The following is a 21,540-nucleotide window of genomic DNA, read 5'->3' on the forward strand; positions in this document are numbered from 1 at the left end:
AACAACTCACAACAGCTGATAAATGATCAGGCCTGATAATGAAAAATCAAAGGTTTTAAATTACTTTGAATGTTTGGATTGAGTTTATATATAATTAGTATGGCTATGGTACTTTAAAAAGAGATGTGAGGTTTTCCTAGGATGTCTTTAATTTTTTTTTAATTTAAGGAACACAAATAATTTAAGCCAAACCCAATCTCTCTTCCTTCCCTTACAAATGCTGTTTACTCTAGCACAGATGTTGTTGCAAAAGCTATATAATAACATATATATTAGAAGTTATTGTGTAAGGCTTTTCATTTGTAGTACTGATTCTCCAAGCTTGCAGATTGCATACAGAGACAAAAGAAGACAAGGTTCCTCCACTGAGATGGCTGAATGGAAGAAATGCATCCTCCTCCTTCCCTCCAGAAGGAAATTTCCTCCAGGTTGGCTCAGGCTGTTGAAGATGCCTCCGACGCGGTGCTAATGGCGGCACCACCATGTGCGAGCAGGGCTGGCAAGAACAGCGTGAAGTGATCGGAACTGCCGCTGTTCCCTGCCCCGTGGCTCTATCAGGGACGGAGGCCGGGTGCCTCTCCCGGAGCTCTGAAGTGCCTGGGCTGAGGCGGCTCCCGGGGCCCCTGTCAGAACCGCGCCTTCCCAGCCAGGCGGCTTTCCCTGCCGGGAAGCTCCATTTCTAACATCTCCGCCTTCACTTCACCAGAGCACAGGGCGGCACGGCCACCTGCTCGCCCGCAACCACCGACGCCTTCCCCGGCTCTCGGGACCCCGCTCGGGGCTCGCCGCTCGTGTGGAGAAGCCGAGCCTCCCCGGCCGCCCTGAGGGGAGCCGGGCGGGCAGCGCCGCCCCGCAGCCCCCTCCTCCTGCGGGGGCGGTGCGCGCTGACGCGGCAGCGCCGCGGCTCCTCCGCCGGCCGAGTCGCACAATTATGAGAAAGAGGCGCCGGGCCGAGACCGCCGCTAGCTCTGGGTCCCGGTGCGGAGCCGAACCAGCGCCGTTCTCCGCGTCCCGCGCCTCCCTTCGTCCCCGGAGCGTCGTCCTCGCCCGACCGCTCCCCACCCAGCCCTCCGCTGCCGCCGAGCCCAGCCCCGATAGATGGAGACAGGCCCCGCCACCGCCGACGCCGAACCACGAGCAGGAGCTGCCCGGCGAGAGGAGAACCAGAGTCGGCGCCGAGACCCAGCCCGGCCCTGAGGAGAATGGTGAGAGCCGCGGCGTGAGGGGGAGCCGCGGCCGCGGGGCCGGGCGCGCCCGGCGGGGAGGGGGCAGGGATGGGGCCGCCGGATCAGACCTGTCCCAGCCGGCTGCCGCGGGTCCCGGCCGCCCCGAGCCGCCGGATCAGATCTGTCCCAGCCGGCTGCCGCGGGTCCCGGCCATCCCGAGCCGCCGGGGCCGCCTCCCGCTGCCGCGCTGCCCGCCCGCCGGCGGCACGGACGGGCCCCGCCGCGCCGGAGGGGACGCTCGGGCTCCGCGGGCCCGGCGCTCCCGGAGCTGCTCCGGGGTTGCCCCGCGCCGCCGGGCGAGGCTCCCGCCGCCGCCCTCCTCGCGCCGTGCCCGGGCAGCCCGAGCAGCGCCGGTCCCGCGGCGGAGGCGCCGCTGAGGAACGCGAGCTCCCCGTTCGTGCGGCCGTGCTGCCGCCGGCCGGCATGGTGCTCTGGTCCAGAACCACGCTGTGCTTCCCTGGGCTGCGGCAGCCCTTCCCTCCCCATCTTTACACCTATTTGATTTTTGCAGTTTCAACGTGTTATGAATAAGGAGTATGTATGCACTTAGGGCTGTATGAGTGTCTGCTGGCTGTTAAACGATTCTTCATCCCTATGAGTTTATTCCTTAATATTTAAAGAATTTAGAGTGACTTATCGCATCAAGTGCTTTCAAGTAATTTTGAAAATATAAGTGGGTGGTCTAAATATATGGATTTCTACAGACTGCTTGAACTTCTAGTAAGATGCTTTGTTTCATTTTAAATAAAGGTGTTTTATTTCACTATGTTTTCTTAAAAACCACAGGGATTCGTGCCCATGAATCATCCATTTCTGAGTATATCTGTTGAACTGTGTGGAAATGTGGGCTGTGTTTTTCTAGAAACTGCAAATCCAGCACTCCTCTAGGAAGAAGCTGAAAATGCAATCTTCCATTCCGACTTAAAACACTTGCATGGTGCTTGCTCTTCTCAGCTGGAGTGGTTTGTTGTTGGGTTTAGTTTTGAGGAGTGGGGGATTTGGTTTTTTAAAATTTATTTCATTTTTTTAGTTTAGCTCTGGTGGGGTTTTTTGGTGCTGTCGTAGCCTAGAAATGTATGGATTGGTTTTAACCGTCATTGTTCTGTGAATTTCAGACTCAGCAGCCTTTCTGGCAATGTAGTGTGTTTGCAGTGTTTTATATTTGCTGTGTGTTTACCGAATATTTTGAAACCTCTGTTAAACAGGTGTTTTGGTTGAGTTGAATGTAGGGCATTTTATGCAAGCTCATTTTGCTAAAAATTTCCCTACTGCTCCATGACTATTTAGAAACTTTGAATAATTGCTGGACGATGCCCAACATTAAATCAGGAATTATTCTAAGGAGTGAGTTGTTCAATGTGGCAATTCCGGCTGTTCAGTCTTTTTTTTTAAATGTGTCTGTGTGGGTGAGATAAGTGTCTGCTAGATCATCCTTCATACCTTCTGGTATGAGGCCATTCTTGTCTTTGCTATTTCAAGGCAGGAGGGGGAAAACCTTTGTGCATGTGGAGCTGTTTTGGCTGAGTTTGGACTGTTTGTACCTTAGTTTCCTGATGTTGTACTTTGATACTTTTTTTGCTTGCTTGAGCTCAGCAGTGGAAGGGTAATGTTCACTTGTCATACAAAGGCACCTTGAAACATCACCTTGCATTTGACAGTTATCTCACACTATCTGTATCAGATCATCTATCTCCCCACGTGGATTATCTTGGAGAGAGTTACTCCATTGTGTTTTAAACTTTCATTTATTTTCTTGTCCCTTGAGGCTCTGCCTAACTAGTCTTGCTGCATTACCATTTTGTCTTACTGCATCAGCCCAGCTTTCTCTGCTCTGATGGTGATAGACTGCAGCATCCAAAGTCCTCTCTTTTTCTCATCGTTATCTTTGCCACTTGCTGTGCTTCCCTTTCTTGGAAACTTTGGACCAACACCCAAATTTTTCGTGCTTCTCTTTCATGGCTCATCCATGAGGTGCATTTCTGTTATCCATACAGTCCTCGTGGACAGTCATGACAGATGAGCATTTTCTAAAAAGAACAATATTTTTTTGAACTTAAATAACTGACTCTGATACAATAGAGTTTGGCTATATTGGTTTGTACTTTGACACCAGTAATGTTGCAAATAAGTCTCTAAGAGATCTTGTCAAAAATCCTTGTGAAGAGAGATGCTTGATAGAATTTTGCAGTCTTGAAAGACTTGAGAATGGATTTCTATATTGTAAAGATTTGAAATACCAAGACAATATGAAATTATACTTCTCATTCCAAAATATTTAACCTGAAAAACATGTCTTTGTCTTTTTTTTAGTTAATGTTTATTTCTTTTGGAATTCCAAATTTCTTTCAGCTGTGTCTCTGTTGACTGTGATATTTACATGTCCTGTTTATTTCCTGGAACAAGCAACATTAGTTCTGTTTCTTTTTCCCACTTTTTAAAATGGCAGACTGATAGTAAAATCAACGTGTGTGTTTTTCAGAAGTGAAGTTTTGGTTTTGAGGTGATGTTTCTTGAGTCTGTGAGTAATTCTGTCTAGGTGCATTTTACCTTCAGTGATTGAAATTTCAGCAGCTGACTTTTCATCAGATAAATTACTGAATAATCTCTTTCTCTGTGTGTATTTGAATAAGATACTTGCACAATTATTAAAGCTATGTCACTTTTTACCTCTGATACTGACAAATAGCTGTTGCCCCTGACAAATGAGTCTGTGTGCTTCATTGGTTCTACAAAGAATAGTCCACTTGACCTATGGTAGAACTTGAACTTTTGTTGCACACTTTCTTTGTATTCCCTGGCCTGAAGCCCTCTTTCTCCTCTACTGTAGTCTCTGCAGTCTTATTATTGTCTTTTATTTAATCCCTTTGCTTTTGTTCACATAATAAGAATGTAGAGGTGAAGGTGTCATATATCGTGATACAGCCAGTACTGAAAGTGATCTACCTAATCCTTGGTTTCTGTTATTTTTATTATGGGAAGCTTGGCTTTTCTTAAGCTTAAATTATAGGTGTTTTTGTGTTTTAAGTAACAAAAGACTGATCTAACAAAAGAACAGAAAAAGTAAACCCCCAAAACCTTAGTGTTGGCCAGCTTTGCTCCCCATCCTGGCTCAGCAAAGGATTATCTGGGCATCCCTGCTGCTGTGCAGGAGGAGAGGGAGGATGTGCAGGAGGTGATTTGTCTTTTTGGTGGCAGCCAGTCATTAAGCAGCTGACCAGCTGCATCTTAACTGGGTGGGATCACAGCCCTGAGCAGCAGTGGGGTTTGCAAGAGCAATCTCCATCACAGCTGTTCCACTGATGGAAGGAGTGCTGGGTTTCTTAAGGAGTGGTGAGTTTTTCAGCCTTTACCTACATTTTGCTTAGCATGTAGAGTATGAGCCACTTTCTTTAACTGCCAGGTGTGCTGGACCTACAAAACAACCTGAGTTAGTTTTTTCTCCCCAGCCATCATAATTTTTGCACAGAAGGGACCATGTAGATTGTCTAATTGCTGTTAGGTGAGCAGAGGACAGTTCTTACTCCTGTAAGAGGAAAGACCAGAAAACTTCTGGTGGTATAATGAAATATAAAAAAAAAAAAACCAAAAGAGAAACTGTATATGACATTTTTTTTTCCTTCAGAAAAATTGGGTGAAAAGTGTCCTGAACATATGGGGAATACAGAGTGTGAAATAACTGTATTGCTAATAGTGGTGCTGGTAGTTCTGGAAAGCTGCTTTATGAAAAGACAGAATATTTAACTGTGGCAGGTGGTTTGACAGCATATGGTGTAAGGATGTTGCAGGTTTAGTCTGTAAGATAAATGTGGTTGATTGCTAAGGAGAACTTAAAATATGGTATGAAACTGACAGCATATTAAAGCTTGCAAGTTATGCATTTTTTGCCCCTTAACTAAAGCAAAGTTCGAGTGCTACTGAAATGGTAGGCTTAGATTGAATCTTAATTATGGGAATTTCTGTATTTCTTAAAAAAAATTCTAAGAGTTGCATCACAGTTACAGTTTATTTAATCTTTATATAATTAAGGGCAGTATAAGTTTTTTTCGTGGAGATTTGTACAAACTCATTCTAACATGAGCTGGTTCATGCATTTTGTTGTCACATTTTCTGAAATGTTTGAGCACTCTGTGTGTATTGCAAATGTGCAATTGCTGAGTTAATGTATGTCAACCCATCTTTGTTTCATTTGTTCTCAGCTCAAGGAGGATGGAATAAGATTTGTGTGACAGCATATCTGTTGATTTTTTTACAGCTGCAAAATCAGAATTTTATAGGCTGATTCAGTAATTAAGTTAGTACTTTGCTGTATGTAGTTGGACAACTGATGTTTTTAGATCATCCAGCTTCAGAAACAGCTATTGTAAACCCTCTGTGAAGCTTTAATGGGACTTCAGCCTGTCTGCGGAGAGCCCTAATTTACATCACATACAGTCCAACACCAAGTGCTTATTTTGTTTAAATGCACATATGTTTTGCACAGCAGAAACAGAGTGTGCACCAGGCCAATACACAGTTTCAGTGAGTGTAATTGTGTGCTTATAGTTTGTGAAAATTATGCACATGTGAGTCTTACAATGTCTAGACTTACTGATAGTAATTTAATAGCAAGAATCTGAGGCCTCTCTTTGATTTGGGGAGCATTAGACTTCTTTTTTTTTTCAAGATCTCTAAGAGCCTGGTCAAGATTTTGTTTCTTTGTTGTGGTTCCCAAAGCCTGGTCTGGATGACCCAGTGCTCTTGGATTCTGCCTGTAATTGTTTACTGCTAAACTGAGCAGATGTAAAAAAAAAAAAAAAGAAAAAAGAAAAAATTTGTTTCTTTGAGAATTGGCATATTGCGATTAAGTTCTGGTTTGCTGATTTTAATTTTTTCTTTTGATTTTTTTACTGGCAGCCTTTTGGGTGATTAATGAAGTATATTTTTACTGTGTTACACTAAATCATTCTTGCTTGAGAATGCTTTCTCAGTTACAACTCTAAATGAGTTTAATCTAGGTGTTCTGCCTTTCACCATAACTCTGTAATCCTCAAAGCCTGGGAAAGTGTCTGTTACAGCTCAGTCAGTGGTAGCACAAATGGTTTTTGTAATGGAATCCCAGCTTTTGTTCCGTGCTTTGTTCACACTTATTTTCTTTACCTTATCTATTTGATTCTTGTCACCTCTGCTAAGAATTTTCACTTTGTAGTCCCCTGATTTATGCTGGGTCGAATTTTACAAGATGTCCCTGGCTGATGGTTCTTATCCAAATGTCTGCTAATTTTTTCTCAAATGCTGCAGTTTCTGTGAGATGTGGACTTGAAAAACTTGACTCTAAAGGTTTAAGTTTAATGAATAAATCTACATTTATGCCTTCTGCAAATAAATTTCCAGATGCTTTGTTAGGAAAACTTAATTTCCCAAGCTTAAAAATTTCTGGAGCTGGGGCTGTCCTAGGGCTGGTATTATTTAGCAGCCCAGTCCTTCCCACTCTTACTCATTTTATTGACAATATATTTTCTGAATGACCGGAATGCTTGAGATGTGTTGCAGGGTAATAACCTCAGGTTAAGGGTTGTTTTTCAAGCTAGCTGTTCCCACATGTGCCAAAGCTCTTCCTAAAGGTGTGTTGTAATCCAGTCAAAACTCCTCTAAACCCTGTCTCTCCCTCCCCTTTCACCTGTCTAGGTGCTTCCTTGTGTGTTCAGTCACTTGGGATCTGAATTGAATAAACTTCTCGTCACCTCCTCCTTTCTTTTTTTTTTTTTTCGTGGATTATTTTGTTAGTCATTTCCCTGAACCAGCTTCCATGTGACTGCATAAATGCTGGTGCTGGTATGAAATAGGTTGGGATCATGTGCAGAGGCTTAGGAAAATGGGATTGTGGTACCCCAGACTTGACAGGAGCTGTGAAGCTGGATTGGAAACTTGCTCTAAAGTGCCTGAGATTTGGTTTGTGCTGTTGCGTTAGGAAGTGTTCAGCCCATGGCACATGAATATTTTCTGGGTCTCACAGCCTTGTGCACAGGCATGGATGAGCTGTGACAACACAAGTCAGGTTCCATGGCCTCTTCAAAGTATAAACCAAATTGCTAATTGTACTGCAAGCCAAGTGGTGGCTATTCTTGAATACTGCTATATCTAAATTCTTGTTCACAGAGGATGTTTTTCTTGACCTGCTTTTCTGAATGTGTGCTAAAAGATTCAAGATCACTTGTTTTTATCAGATGTGCTGTGCTGTCTCTGTCTCTGAACTGAGCTGCACCAAGATGAGTTTGATCCCTCCCATCAGGTTATTTCTGTTGGCAAATTATTCATTGCTAGTAGCTTGTTTTGTGTAACAGAATATTGCTGGATTTTTTCCTCAGTGTTCTTAGCATGCAGCATATTTGCTTTTTAGTGCTGTTCCCATTCTTGTTTAGCTTTCTCAGGAAGCTGAAACTGTTCCTTTGAGTTAGGAGAAACCAAAACTGCATTCAACTAATGTATCTGCCAGAGCTCAGCGCAGCAGCCAGGTGGACAGGTTCAAAGACAGTAATGCTGCTGTATAACATTGTTAAAATTGCATGTAGATTGGCTTTGTGTTGTGAGTGTAATGCAGTATTATAGTTTGTGGCTGCAGTCAGTCTGAAAATGCTGTTTCCTTTCAAAGCCTGTCCCTGGAGCTGCTGCAGGTCATGCAAGTCTTTAGGCATAACTTCAGTCACCTGGATAGGTTAAATTATGCATGTGCTTAAGTGACACATGATTACAACCTAAAAATACCAGTTGTGTAATTACAGAACTGTTAATCAACTTTCTCTTCAATTATAAAAATCAGTTAATCTACACAAGTAGGTGTAGTTAATGATGTTTTAAATGTCAAAGTCTTACCAGTTTCTCCTGTGTTCCCTGGCTGCCTTGTTGTCTGTAGTTTGCAGAATCCTGTTAAACAGCAAGTTTAATAAAACTTAGAAGAGTACATGGCTGAAGGTGATCTTCTGGACAAAGAGTTTGAGAGAGAATTCATTTTGAAGGAGCTCCTGTTTCTGGTAGTAACCTTGCACTAGGAAAAGAATAATACATCACTGATACCCTAGCTGACAAATATCCTAGAGAACTGTCTAGGAACATAGCATTGTCTGGTGTGGCAATGCCTCTGGCTGCAGAACTGGTTGGAAGAGGCTCAGTCCTCCTGATTTCACAGGCTCTTCTTTACTGACCCTGTTCTGCTGCTGGAGGTGTTCAGGGTTCATGTCCCTGGGGACAGCCCTGTGACTGCTCACCTGGCCTCAGCCAGGGGTACTAAGCACAGATGTGGAGGTTGGGATGGACTTTTACCTCTTAAACTGGCATCAACTGGCTTTGCAGCCAGAGGCATTGAAAAACAGAAATATCCACTTAAATAACCTTTGCCCTTCTAATTTGTGCAACTTCAGAAATGTTCTTGATGGGGATTTATGCCTTTGCCTCATTAAGCAACTGGTCTGTCTTGGTTTCTTTTATGAAAGCCTTATGCAGAAAAATAATTTTAAAATTTTCAGCTGTAGAAAACCCACAGGTTGTGTACATGCGGTTTTCAATATAAACCTTAACTGCTCCATGTGCAACTCCGGACTCTGTTAAATTCTCTGTAATTGTTTCAAATGCTGTAGTGAAACAATGTGGCCTTTTTATGTAGCTTATTTAGGGAAAGAGGGCAGAAAGCAGTCATCACCCTTGTCCTGGTCTAGGCTGCCAGCTTGTGTTACAGGTGAACATTCTGCCGTGCTGAAGGCTGCTAACAAACGAGTCATTGTGTGAGTGTATCCTCTGGTGGTGCTCCGTGTTTCCTGGCCCACAGGAGAAATATTTGGTACTGGTATAATCACAGTCCTCTGCTGGACAGCACAATGCAGTAAACTTTGGGCTGGGCTAGAAAATGTGCAAGACCAAAGCTTTTCTGCCTTTAGAAAAGTTCTATTTTCAGGTTGTAGAAGGATGTTTTTTGGTCACAGGCAGTCTGCAGAATACAGGTAGGGTTTGCAGAGAGGGGAAGATTATTCACAGGAGCTAATTAGACAGTGAGTCCCCAGGCTTGCTCAGTGGAGACCAAGAGGGATTCTGAGCAGCTCTTCTCTCTCTGCAAAGAAGATGTAGAAAAATTAGCACAACTGAGATAAAGTTAGTAATTTTGACTATCCTCTTGGGTGTCATTACTGGGTTTTTCGGGGTTTTCTGACAAATATAAAGATCTTGCATGTAGGACAAGAAAAATCTTCAGTAATTAATGTATTAGGACTTGAATGTTAATTATACCATGCATTAGAACAAATCTTCCATACCAGATGAGAATGGTATTTTTAAACACTGGGTATCTGCCCCTCCAAAATGTGACCTTAGGCAATATGTTCTTGCTTCATTGGCAGCTCTCTAAGAAATAACAAAATACAGTCTTAACTTCCTTTCCTTCCTGAATATCAGGATGCATGTGCATAAAAAATTAAATCATTTTGTATGATAGATCTGTAGTCTTTCCCTGGGTGCCTAGAGCCTGTGTGCTTTTGGGGATAATTTTGATGTACCTTGGCAACGTGCTTAGATCAGCTCACCTCTTCTGCCAACCCAGTATCTGCTACAAAAGGGAATATCCTACTTCCCTTGTTCTCACCCTGATCATGGCCATGTGATTCTTCTTTGTGCCTTAGTTTTCTGTCCAGTTTGCATCTGTATCTGTTAATTCTGACATTAAAGCTACCTGCTTTCATGTCTGGTTATAGGGAGCTCAGTCAATGGTATAGGGAATTGGTATAGGGAGCTCAATCAATTCCCCAAAAGGCGAGTGCACAACTGCAGGTGAAGAAGTAGCAGGAGAATGGGTGGGAGGGCAGAATAGGAACTTCCTCAGCTTGTCTTCTAAGACTGCACCCTTCAAAAATTGAAGAATTGCATCTCTAAAAGCAAATATTTCTCCTGTGTTTCTTGGCTTTGCCAGGACCTCCACCTCCCTACTGGTGTCTTTTGTTTTTCTGGAATGATTGTCTTCACTCTTCTCCCAGCAGGCCAGGGAGGAGCCTGTCCCAGGTGTTAGTCCAGTGTATCTTAGACAGGACTTTGTGCCACATAGCACTCAGCATTGGTGAGTTTTACTGGAATTTAGTATGCTGGAAAAAATTACCATAAATAGAAAAAATTTTCCATGTGAAGTCGTGTTGTGGTCTCTCAATATCATTTAATTAGTTGTTTCCCCTACCCTTGGAAAAAAAACAAAATCAAAAAAACCCAACAAACCAAACAAAAAGAGGGTACTTTATTTCTAAAAATAATATATTTAATTTCTGAGTAATTATTTAGACTTGTGGTATTTAACGTAGAAGTGCTTCTGAAAGCATCAGAAGCTCAAACAACCCTCAAAAACAGAGGGTGGAAATTTTTAAAAGTGCTTAAATAAACATTGTATATTATTTCAGACAGTAATTAGCTGCTTTCACATTTCCTTAACAAACCCAGTAAAGTTTCCTCTTCACACTTTTCTAGCGTGGAAAACAGAAACGGCTTGAATAGTTTTAGTGGGGAACTTTGTCTCCTGATAGGAGTTGAGGTACATGGATGTCTCTTGAATGCTGTCAGGGTTCTTGTGGCCCGAGGTGGGGCTGTAGCAGCTGCAGGATGGGCTGGCTGTGAGAGGGGAGTTGCTGCTTTGTCTTGACAGGCAGGGGAAATGTAATTGAATCCAGTAGCTCTTTGTTATGAGCTGTAGTTAAAAATGCTTAGGTCTTTGTAATTTGACAGTAGGTGAACTATAGCAAATTCTTGTTTTGCCTTGCTTTTATGCCAGCTCATTCCACTTTCTCCAGCCTGTTCTAATTTCCCAAGAAGTCTGATCACACTAAAGAGTTGACCAAAATATTTGCTTCCCTAACAAATAGTGGTGCATTGGTGTGCAGGTGCGTACAGGTAAGGAGAACCCAAAATTCCAGAATGTTTCAGGTGGATCTTTGGTTGTGTGTTTGCAGATGGGCCTCTTTCCTAGTTTCACTACTTTTGATTATAACAATAAAGCTATTTTCCCAGATACTGTGTCTAAACATACCTTCTGTGAAATTTCATCATCCTTACCCGTGGTCTGGTCCTGCCTGTTATTTCATGTGCCCACTAGTACGTTCTGTTGCTCTTCCTTCTCACTCATGCTATTCAGAGAAATATTATTGGTCTACCATAATTAATGTGGCTTAGGCTTCCTTCTTCTTTTAAATATATATTTGAAGAGTTGTCTGAGGCCAGCTATGTCAAAAATCCCTCAGCGATAACAAGTTTCCATTGTCTAGTGAGTTAATAATAGCCTGCTTAAGTCAGGAAGCATCAGAATCTTTGCTGTGATGATAGAGAAGTGTCTTTCTTTGTATGATGTGAAAAATAAGTCAGATCTGTAAATTGAAGAAAGTGGTAGAGCAGGACAAACAGCATCCACCCTTCCAGTTTGCTTTTGTAGTTGTAATGTGCTTCAGCACATACTGAATTAATCAGACGTTCATGCACTTCATGAACTGGAAAGGGAGGACTTTCCTTAAATCTGCAGCTCAAATATTGCTGAAGTACATCCTTTGCACGAGGTGAGGGGGTTTGCAGCCTGTAAAGCTGTCTAGGAACAGCAGCTGCCAGAGCTGAGGTTTCTCATCAGGGAACAAAGCGGAAGCAAATTGAGGGCAGGATTAATTATTTGGCTGGTCACACGAGCCCTTTCTCACTGCTTTATTTCCAGAGGTGGCCACCACTGCCTCCTTTCTTGCATCTGTGACTTGTATTCCCTGTGTGAATGGGGGAGGGACTGGATGTTGCTTGAGGAGGACAGCAACCGGATCCAGACTGTGTGAGTTGCTTTACTGCTGAAACCATGTCCCAAGCCTCATTCCTTCCAAAAATAAATCCAGAGTTTATAGGATTGTCTGTTCGTACACCCTCTGTGGCACGTGCAAGGTAAGCCCAGCACTTGCCAGAGATGTGAGGTATGAACCAAACGAATACTTTGATGTAGAGCAGATCTGCTGAGCAGAGCAGGGGTTTCAGCAGCCAGCACAGCATGTCCCATCCATCCCTGTGGAAAGGACCAGGACAGGCACCAGCCTTCATAGCCACAGAAATGTTTTGACCGACTTAAAAAGACTTGGCATCATTCTATGTGTGTTGGTGAGTAGGAAAGCTGACTCTACCTTCCTGCTGGTCCTATTTAAGAGAGTGTGTGGGCTTGCAATCTGCCTCTGGTGAGGTCAGAATGACTGCAGACTGCAGCTCGGGTGCTGCAAGAGGTGAGGAGGAGACTGTACAGTTGTATCACTGTGGAGAAGGAAGGGGAAGGAGGCTGGATGTTTGAAAATATAAGAGATTCAAGGTTGGTTTATATGGGTCATTCAACATAATTAAAAGTGGATTTTAAGTGAGGAACCCTATCAGAAAGAAGCAGGCACTAGATGACAGGCTTGCAGGCATTCCTGTGTACTTTGCCATGATTTTTTGTTTGGCTTTTGTTTTGTTTTAATCTCATTTGAACAAAGTGAATATTAAGAGTGAAAATGTAGCTATATTTCTTGCAGTTACAACCACACACTCTTTCTCTATCCTTTTCTTTCATCCATGGTGTTAAGTATTAGGGAGTAAAGAATTTTTTTCATCTCCTTTGAGAACTCAGTGGTCTGTTGCTTCTAGGTCATAACTTCAGTATATGCTTTGAAATTCTTTATGGAATGCATCAAGTGCAATTGGTCTGTGAACTCAGAGGAAGTAATTTATAGATTGTTTAGCAGGGCTAAATTTTTTTAGCTTAGTATTTCATTAGTTGGAAAGACTGCAAATGTAAACTATTTAGAAATCAATTTACTTCAGCTCGCAGCAATGAAACTGGTTTTCCTTCTGCTGTATTTTCTTTTTCCTACCGAAAGTCCAAATTCTGTCATTGAAAGTCGTTGGGAAATAAAACTTGAAATGCATTTCTCTCCTTGCTTCCCCTTGGCTTTTCTGAAGGCATGTTCAGAAACAGCTTGCCATCTGCTGTGCTGCCACAGTCTCAGGGAGTCTGGTTTTGGCAAGTTTAATTATCGTGTCTGGTAGAATTGGGCACTTAACTCTGAAGGTGTTTATTGTTACATCAGGTGAGAAAAAGCCAGTTTGATATTATACCAGTGGTTAATTGTCTTCTGAAATCAACTGATGATCCATTCCATAGTGACCTGGCCTATCTCATACTGTAGAATCAGTTGTGAAATATATTCTAGATGTATATTTATATTTATTTTATGCTTTGTGTAGATGGTGTATGCATTTTCAAATTTAGTACTTTCTGAAAAAGAGGAGTAATTTTATGCCTGGTCTAAGTGCAGAACGGCACAGACTTTGACCTATTAAGTAAATAAATTTATTATTTCTTTTTAAAATATGCTGCATTTACTCTGAATTTTCTACTGCTGTATTGCAGCCAGAAGATAATTTTCCCAACAATACGGATGTAGTAGATTGAGTTTGAATGTAATAAAAATGTACCAAAAATACTAATATTAATCTGTGGATTTTATTGTGGTACATCAGGGTTAAAAGTCACCACTTCATAATGTTAAATTCTGTTCATGAATTTAGAGTATTCTTAATTAAATGAACCTGCAGGAAATAAAAAATCCCTAAACAACTGAATTATGTACTTTGTAATATTACAGTGAAATAATTATCTCAAAAACAGCCTGTTCTCCAAATAGCAGATTGGAATAATTTTCATCAGGTTTGAGAGAGCTGTAAAAATCCCTTTTGACAAATCCTGATTACCCTTTGCATCCAAAACTGCACGTGGATTCTGGGAGTTCTGTGGTGGCTTCATTACGTCAGAGAAGAACTTGATGAAACAATAGCTACTCTGTTAGAGACCTGGATTGCTGTGAAATCTGTTCAGAGCAAATCTCCTGAACTGTTTAATAAAAAATAGGATTGTTGAAGGTTTGTTTTCAGCACTAAGGGAGCCATTGAGATGAAGATTCTTATCTTAGCTCTCTGGCTTACTTGAGATCTGCTTCCCATGTGCAGAATTGACAGAAGGCTTTCTCTGACTGCCCTCTTCCCTTGCTTGCTTCACCATTTTTATTTAACATAAACTCAGTAATTTTTTTACTGTCAATCAATTTTAAGGACTGTAGCAATACTTTCACTGGAGAAATTTTTCAATCCAGAAAACTGGAGCACTTTGCTTTCTTAGGAGTCCAATGAAACCTGGTGAGCTGTTCTGTTCAGAACAGGATCTTCAGCATGGCAGAGGCACTTTTCGTGTGTGATGGGTCTGTCTGTCTGAGCTGGTCACATTTTCTGACAAGAGATGCCCTAATGTATTTAAGGAAAAAAAAACCAAACCAAAAACTGTCTCATATATGAAGCTGGTAGTTGTTTTAGACTCATAAAGTAATGCTGATGCAGCAGGTAAAATATCCTTGCAAAAAATTTTCATTTGTAGTGGATTAAACAATTAAGTTAGAGTGGCATTCTTCACAGGGATACATTAAAGCACTGCATAAATATCTTCTGGCACTGGGATAATGTCTGAGCCTCTGTCTTTCAGGTATTGCACATTCCCATACTTTCTGTGGAAGTTAGTACAAAAAATTGAGGTTGACTGATACTTTAGATATTGATTCAGGAACAAGTTTTGTAGGTGCTCTGTGCTTGTTGTGCTTTCTCTGGACAGACACCACTGTTCTGTGTCAAAGAGTCTTTTAAATATAGTTCATGATACTAGCTGGCTAAATGCTTTGTTTTATCCCTTCTCTTTTATAAAAGAAAACAAAAACCTCTGAACTAAAATTATAGAAGTATGTAATTTTAAATTGAAGGGAAAACTAGTAAATTAAATGCTTGGAGTTTGACAAAGCCAGGAGTTTAAAACAAATGGTAGCCAGTGTATGGGATTAAACTACCTAACTTTTTTTTTTTTTTTTCCCCTTCCATATCCTTTTTTGCTTAGTTAGCTGAAGTTTTGAAGAGTTTCCTCAAATGATAAGTGCTTTCTTGAGGAATTGAGATGTGCTCTGCTAGTATTTTTAATACAACATTGGAAGTATTTTCTTTGGTAGATAGACATAACTATCTTTCAGCTAGCTCTCCACCCCATACACAATGGCTTAGTTACTTAGCTCATCCTGGGGTTCACATTTCCAGTATAATTCAGTTGTTTTGTCCTAAAAACAAGTCCAGGTGCTTTACCTGGAGTGTGGTTCTTACTGCCTTAAGGATTTAAGTGCCTACTAGAAATCTTTTCAGTGAGCTATTGAGGTAGAGGAGGCTCTATAATGTTATTAAAACAGAGTTGAAACTTTTCATTTGGTGCATTTTATTTATGGCTTCTCTTCCCACAAGAAGGTTTCTGAATTTACCTAATTGGATATTGTATTTATCACGGTTATTTGTCTTTGTTGGCTTTATTCAATGTGTCTAACATAAAAGCAATAAGATAGAGGTTTGTCTGGAATTTCTGCCTTTCAGCTATAGCTGCAGGAGCCCAGTGCATGGCTAGGGTTGGTTGTGTGGCAGGGATCACAGGTCAGTCCCATGGTGTAGCACGTGTTTGGATAATGGAGTGGGGCTCTCAGATGAGAGATCCTCTGGTAAGTCACGAAGAGTGTGTGTGGTATGTATAGTTATATAAGAAGCAGTAACTTCAAGTTGGAATGTTGTCAGTGGACAATTCCTTGAATAGACAAGCTAAAGGACATTCTTAGTACAGTTTGTCTCTTAGAAATGTTTTGAAATTTATCTTGTTGGCTGTAAGTGACCTAGACAGATAGGACTCCTCTGCGGCAGTGCTAGCACGACTGTTCCTGCTGCACAGTTTCCATTGTGCCTCCTTGTTTTCAGCCTTGCTGAAACTTTCCTGTATTTTTTTCTATCCAGATGGAAAATAAACATCTTGGAAAATTCGAGGCAGTGGAGAAAGAATATGGAGTCTATATTAATTTTTAAATAAAGACAAATAAAATTGGTGGATCTTTTCCTTGAGAAAGAATTGCATGTGTTGAACTGCCATATGGTGTAAGCAGAGATTTGAAAGATGAAATATGAGACAGTGTACAAAGTGATATGATTTCTAAATTTGAAGCTCAGTCTATGCAATCAGTAACTGAAATCCCCATTACCAGCTCTCCACAAAGGTCACAGTTTGGCAAATTGTTTATTAATTCAGGTCAATTTCCTGATTCGGTGGGAATCTTGATTGGAAAGTGGTCAGGAGAACTGCTGGGTTCCTATGCACTGTTGCAGGCTCCAGGGCAATATAGTTGGGAAAAGTTAAATTTTAGTTTTGTAACAAATATTGTTACAATATTGTAACTTATGATCTTACAACAGTATACAGTATCACAAAATAGTAGAAAAAATGAACTGGGATCCCTTTGTGCATGAAGTTCAGGATTGCCAGTTACAAATATTATTTATACCTGCCATATTTGTGTTAGTTAAAAAACATGCAAGTCATTTGGAGATCTTGCCAAGCAGGCAGGCATGCTTTCTATAGAGAAAATAATTCAGGCCAAGCTTGTTGAATAAACTTTGAGCATTTTACAATAGCTTGGTTAGGCTTTGCCATATTGCCGTGCATCAACCTTCTTATTTTAATATCTTGAATGAGAGGCTCTTAACAACCAGTGAGCTGAAGGGGAGAGACTGGTAGGGGGTTGGCTTTTATTTCCAAGACCTGATCTCATACTGTACTTTGGTGATGGTTTATTTTTTAAAAAAAAATGTCTTTATTCACCTGCTATATGCAAAAACCTGAAATTATAGTTGGTGGTAAGAATTTCATTCTACAAAGAGACTTGCTGAAGTTATCCAGTGTGCATTTTGGTAAAGATAACATATAAATCTTGAGCAGGTACATTTGAATAATCCCTGTTATTGGAGCTTTGGAGTGCTAATGCTATTGCTGAGTCCAACATAGTTAATATTAAAACAGCTATGGTAAAACTTCCACCTTATAAAAGGCCATGGGATTATCTGGGCATTTAGGTACTTCCAGAAGTTGGAAATATTCGGGCATGTTCTCTTGAGTTTGTAGTTCAGCAAGTACTTATGTAATTTTTATTTCAAATAGTGATTGGAATTGTTTCAGCATTGGTGAAACTGTTGGGAGAGGACTTTTTTTTTTTTTTTTTTTTTTTTTTTAATAATGTGAAGAATTTATTTTCATCATGATCTCAGAGTGAATATGTCTCTGTATATCTCTTCTAGATGATTGAATCAAATCTATGTGCTTTCTGCTTCTTGACATTCTTTCAGAAGTACTGGAAGACACAGGGAACTTTGCTCAGAGAGTGAGGTGTCTTGTGAAACTTACAGCTTAAAGTCTGTGTAAAAGCCTTGTTGGCCTCTTTGGGATGAGGATTTAGTAGTTACTGTAGTACCTCTTCCAAAAAGGTAAAGGTTAAGAATTTTTGTGTGTGTAGACAAGATCCTCCCAGCATTGTCTGCAGAGAGGTCTTAACGTGGTGAAATTTTCATAGTCTCACCTGAAAAGTGAAGAGAGTTCTGAAATAATATAAACAGTATTAAAATTTTTCTTGTAAGTCTTAAATTTTATTTAGCTTGAGAGATTGCAAATGCACAAGAAAGAATATGGGAAGCTAAGTTTTTTTTTTTTTCCACAAGATGCAATTTTGGAAGGAAAGAAAGTAAATAGTTAAAAAGTAGATCTCTGTATGTTGATGCTGCTTGTGCTTTTTGCTAAAAGGCTCCTGACCCATGTTACCCATAGCCATGGTGTAAAGTGCATCTTCTAAAAATACTCTGGGAAAACAGAGCACTTGGAGCAGCAGGAGCTGCCTGTTACTGGAAACAGAGTTTGGGGGGTGGAGTTCTGTATCCTGTTCAGATGATACAAAAGCTTTAATAAGAGTAGGCAATTTTTTTTAAACAGTCTGATAACTTGTATATTGATTTTTGATGTCTGACTTGATCTCCTATTTTAACTTAATCTTTAGCTGATGAGGAAGTATTTCTTAGCAGTAACTGCTGCAACTAACTTAGACTTAACAGTGTCCTCATATCATCTTCCTTTTTCTGGTCATCACAGGAACATTATGTAATAGTTCTTATTTACATGGAGGCAATACTTCCTACACTTTTAATGTGATTTTTACCCATTTATGGGAAGTGTCTTTCACTCAGTTCTTGTCTCTTGTTGGTTTATATTCTTTTTTCTTTTTTCTTTTTCCACTCTCAAAAGAATACAAGACTCAGGAATTAGCAAATTCTGTATAAAATCTGCTGCAATAAAGATTAATTAGCATACAGGCATGCTTCTAGACAGAGTCTAATTTTACTAAAAAGTTCCAAGTGTGTTTTGCTAACATTACAGAGCTTCTTCTGCATAAATAACTGACTTGAGGTGACTTTGGGGTGACCTGGTGTGACATATAGATGTAGTGATGCTGTGCTGAAAATATTTGCATTACTGAAGAATTGAGAGAAATCCTTGATGAGTGGTTAAAATTACATTCTTTAAGTCAAATTGATGAATAGTTAGTTGTTTTGTTTTGGGGACATTTATTTATTTATTTTTTCTTTTTTTGGGGAAGTGTTTATTATGAAAAGTGGTGTTGCACATTGTGAGCCAGTGTTCCTTGTCCTCAGCTTTGATCACCACTTAATAATAAAACAATATTGCGTGGAGCAATTGACGCAATTGCTTGTGGTTTATATTCTTTGGATTTTGACATCTAGCGTGTTATGCCTGTGATCTCTTGCTTCAAGGTGTGGTTTTAGCCAGCTGGCTGAAACATCTAAGTATTAAATTTCTCTTCTGTGTCTTTTTATATTCTGGAGGATCTGCAGACTTAAGCTTAAACTACTGCAGTGTTAAATTAATGCTCAGTTTTAAAAAATTAAATACAAAAATTCCCATGTAAACAGTGGGGACTCAGGCAAGAGAAAGCAGCTTCCAGTACTGGGATTCATCTCACAAAAGCTAAAGCTTAATAGTGCTTAAAAAAACCTAATCAAGGAGCTAAAAATTTGGTCTACTTACTATGTGTAAAAATACACATTTAGTATGATATATGTATAAAGGTACATATACACATATATCAATGTGTGGCAATGCTAATCATCTTATAATGGTAGAGAAGAGAGAGCTGTTTTATGCCCAACTCTTGTAAGGCAAAGGTGTTCTAGGAAATACTCAGCTCCTCTGTGGTGAATGGTGCACTTTCCTTACCAAAGAACTGAGGAGATACTACTAAAGGATTCAAGATTAATTCTGAAGACAGTAGAGGAAGAGAATCTCTTTTACAAGCCTGTTAAGGGTCAGTCACTTTGTTCTGCTTCAAAGGAGAATGAGAGGAAAACAACAAAGAGGGAAAAGGACCATAAATGGTGTAATGGAATCCTCCATAACACCATGTTTCCATATATCCTGCTTTTCTCCTTTGCTACAGCATCCATTCCTATCTGTAGGGAAAGGAGCAAGGACAGTAGCAGATTATGAGCTTGGCTATTTAATTTATTCCAAGTGTTTAAAGGATTAGTTTAAATGTGAAATGCACTGAATGCTCATTCTGTTGACTTAATTTTCCTTCCATGATTCTTTGCTATGGATTGTGCATTTTTTTCTCCGTTCTGTCTCAAGAAATGCCTTTATTCTGCAACTTTTCCTACTCCTTGGAAGAGACTGTTGGTCTTCTTAATGTGAAGACAGAATCTGGAGCAGTAGTTTGTTGCTGTCTTGATAAATTCATCATCAAAGTTCGCTAAAGCAAAATATTGGAAGGTGATCATGATGAGTAATGTAGGAAAAACCTCCTGAGTCTGGGAAATGTTTTGAAAGAGAATGGGGAGTTCAGGAGCAGTTTTCTGGGGGTCTTTATTAAAATTAGCTGGTACATTCTTACATGTAATAACATCTCTGTATTATCTTAAACTGATGTTGAAGTTGCAGTGAGTGAAAAATTCATCCATCATTGCTTAAACTTCTTATAATCTTAAAAACAAAAAATATATGTCTTAATTTTTTCATTTCTTCTGCAGACCTCTGATTAGATATCTGTGAATAATATCCATCAGTCTTTTTGCCCCTTCTTGCAAAATAAAACAGTGTGAAATTTATCAAATTTTCTAAAGGTAAAATGTCAATGTAGTACATTGCTGTTAGCAATGAAATAATTTTAGTGTAATCTCAGTGAGGATTTAAAATAATATTGCATGAGATGCAAATTAGCACTCCAAGATTTTTTTCATGTTTTAATTTCTGAAAGTCCTGTCTGAATTTCTTTCCCAATGTATTGCTGAAACGTAGCATAGATGTTATGCATTATGATGTTGTTTAGCAACTAACTTAAGATTATTATGTAAGATAATGTTAATGTGGCTCTTTAAAGCAACTGAAATGAAATTATGTCCAGTGATTAGAATAGTAAGCATTTGAAGCAGTGAACATCCTTAATTTCATGTTTCAGAACATGTTTCAAATTTAACCTTAGAACACAGTTCAGAGATCCCAATTAATTTTATTTACTGACATGAAAAGTTTCTTGAAGAACAAAGGGTTATGACCTATCTTTTGCTAGTTGAAAAGATTGCCAGTGTTGTTAGCTTCCTTACCCAAAATTTCAAGATGAAAATTTTACTTAATTAAAGAGAGAAATAAATTATAGTATTATCTCAGTTTAGTGCAGGTAATTTTTTAAAATTTTACCGGATTTTTTTTTTCTTAGCAAAATGGGGTAACAGTATCTTAAATGGTGTATATCTTAACTGTATCTCTTAAGAAGTGTTTTTTTGGTACATATTTATTTACAGATTAAAATTTTTGCTATTTGAATTTTAATTTTGAAAAATATTACCTCTAATTTTAAGTGATTTGTATATAAATTACATAATGATTTAGGTTATCTCAACTTTTGGAGAGATATGTGAGATGCTTTTATAAGGTCGTGCATAGTTTTGTTAGTTTTTGACAGAGCAAACCCCTCATATTTTAACTCTTGTTTCCTTAAAAAGTATTTTTCATTGCAAAGGTATATGATTTGTATTTTATAATACTAATAATTTTTGTTTTGTTTTTCAGTCCCAGAAATCCTGGATAGAAAATACTTTCACGAAGAGGGAGTGTGTGTATATTATACCAAGTTCAAAAGACCCCCACAGGTAAATGAGAAATGATGCAAGAACTCATTGCTGCTCTTTAATATTGAAAAAAAAAAAACAGTGTTCTCATGAATGTTGGACTGGTTTTTTTGTATGAAATACTGCCTTGGGTTTGTGCTTTTGTGACTGGACATTGTCGCTCTGTGAATTGGATTTTCTTTTCCTGAAAGAACTTTGGCATTGAGGAAATCTCAAAAAATGTTCCCCTGTTCCCTTT

The 21,540-nt window shown here is 39.8% G+C and overlaps 1 protein-coding gene across 1 annotated transcript in view; it reads left to right on the forward strand.

Moving 5' to 3' along the window:
• Positions 1-866: 866 nt before the first annotated feature.
• Positions 867-21,540, forward strand: part of TRPM7 (transient receptor potential cation channel subfamily M member 7) — a 52,556-nt gene continuing 31,882 nt past the window's right edge. Inside the window, exons 1-2 of the mRNA XM_056500152.1 lie at positions 867-1,205; positions 21,244-21,323. Of these exons, the coding sequence (XP_056356127.1) occupies positions 1,203-1,205; positions 21,244-21,323 (83 nt within the window). The 5' untranslated portion in view covers positions 867-1,202. The remainder of the gene's footprint in view (positions 1,206-21,243; positions 21,324-21,540) is intronic.

This window comes from Oenanthe melanoleuca, chromosome 10, assembly GCF_029582105.1.
Source record: "Oenanthe melanoleuca isolate GR-GAL-2019-014 chromosome 10, OMel1.0, whole genome shotgun sequence".
Classification (NCBI taxonomy): Eukaryota; Metazoa; Chordata; class Aves; order Passeriformes; family Muscicapidae; genus Oenanthe; species Oenanthe melanoleuca.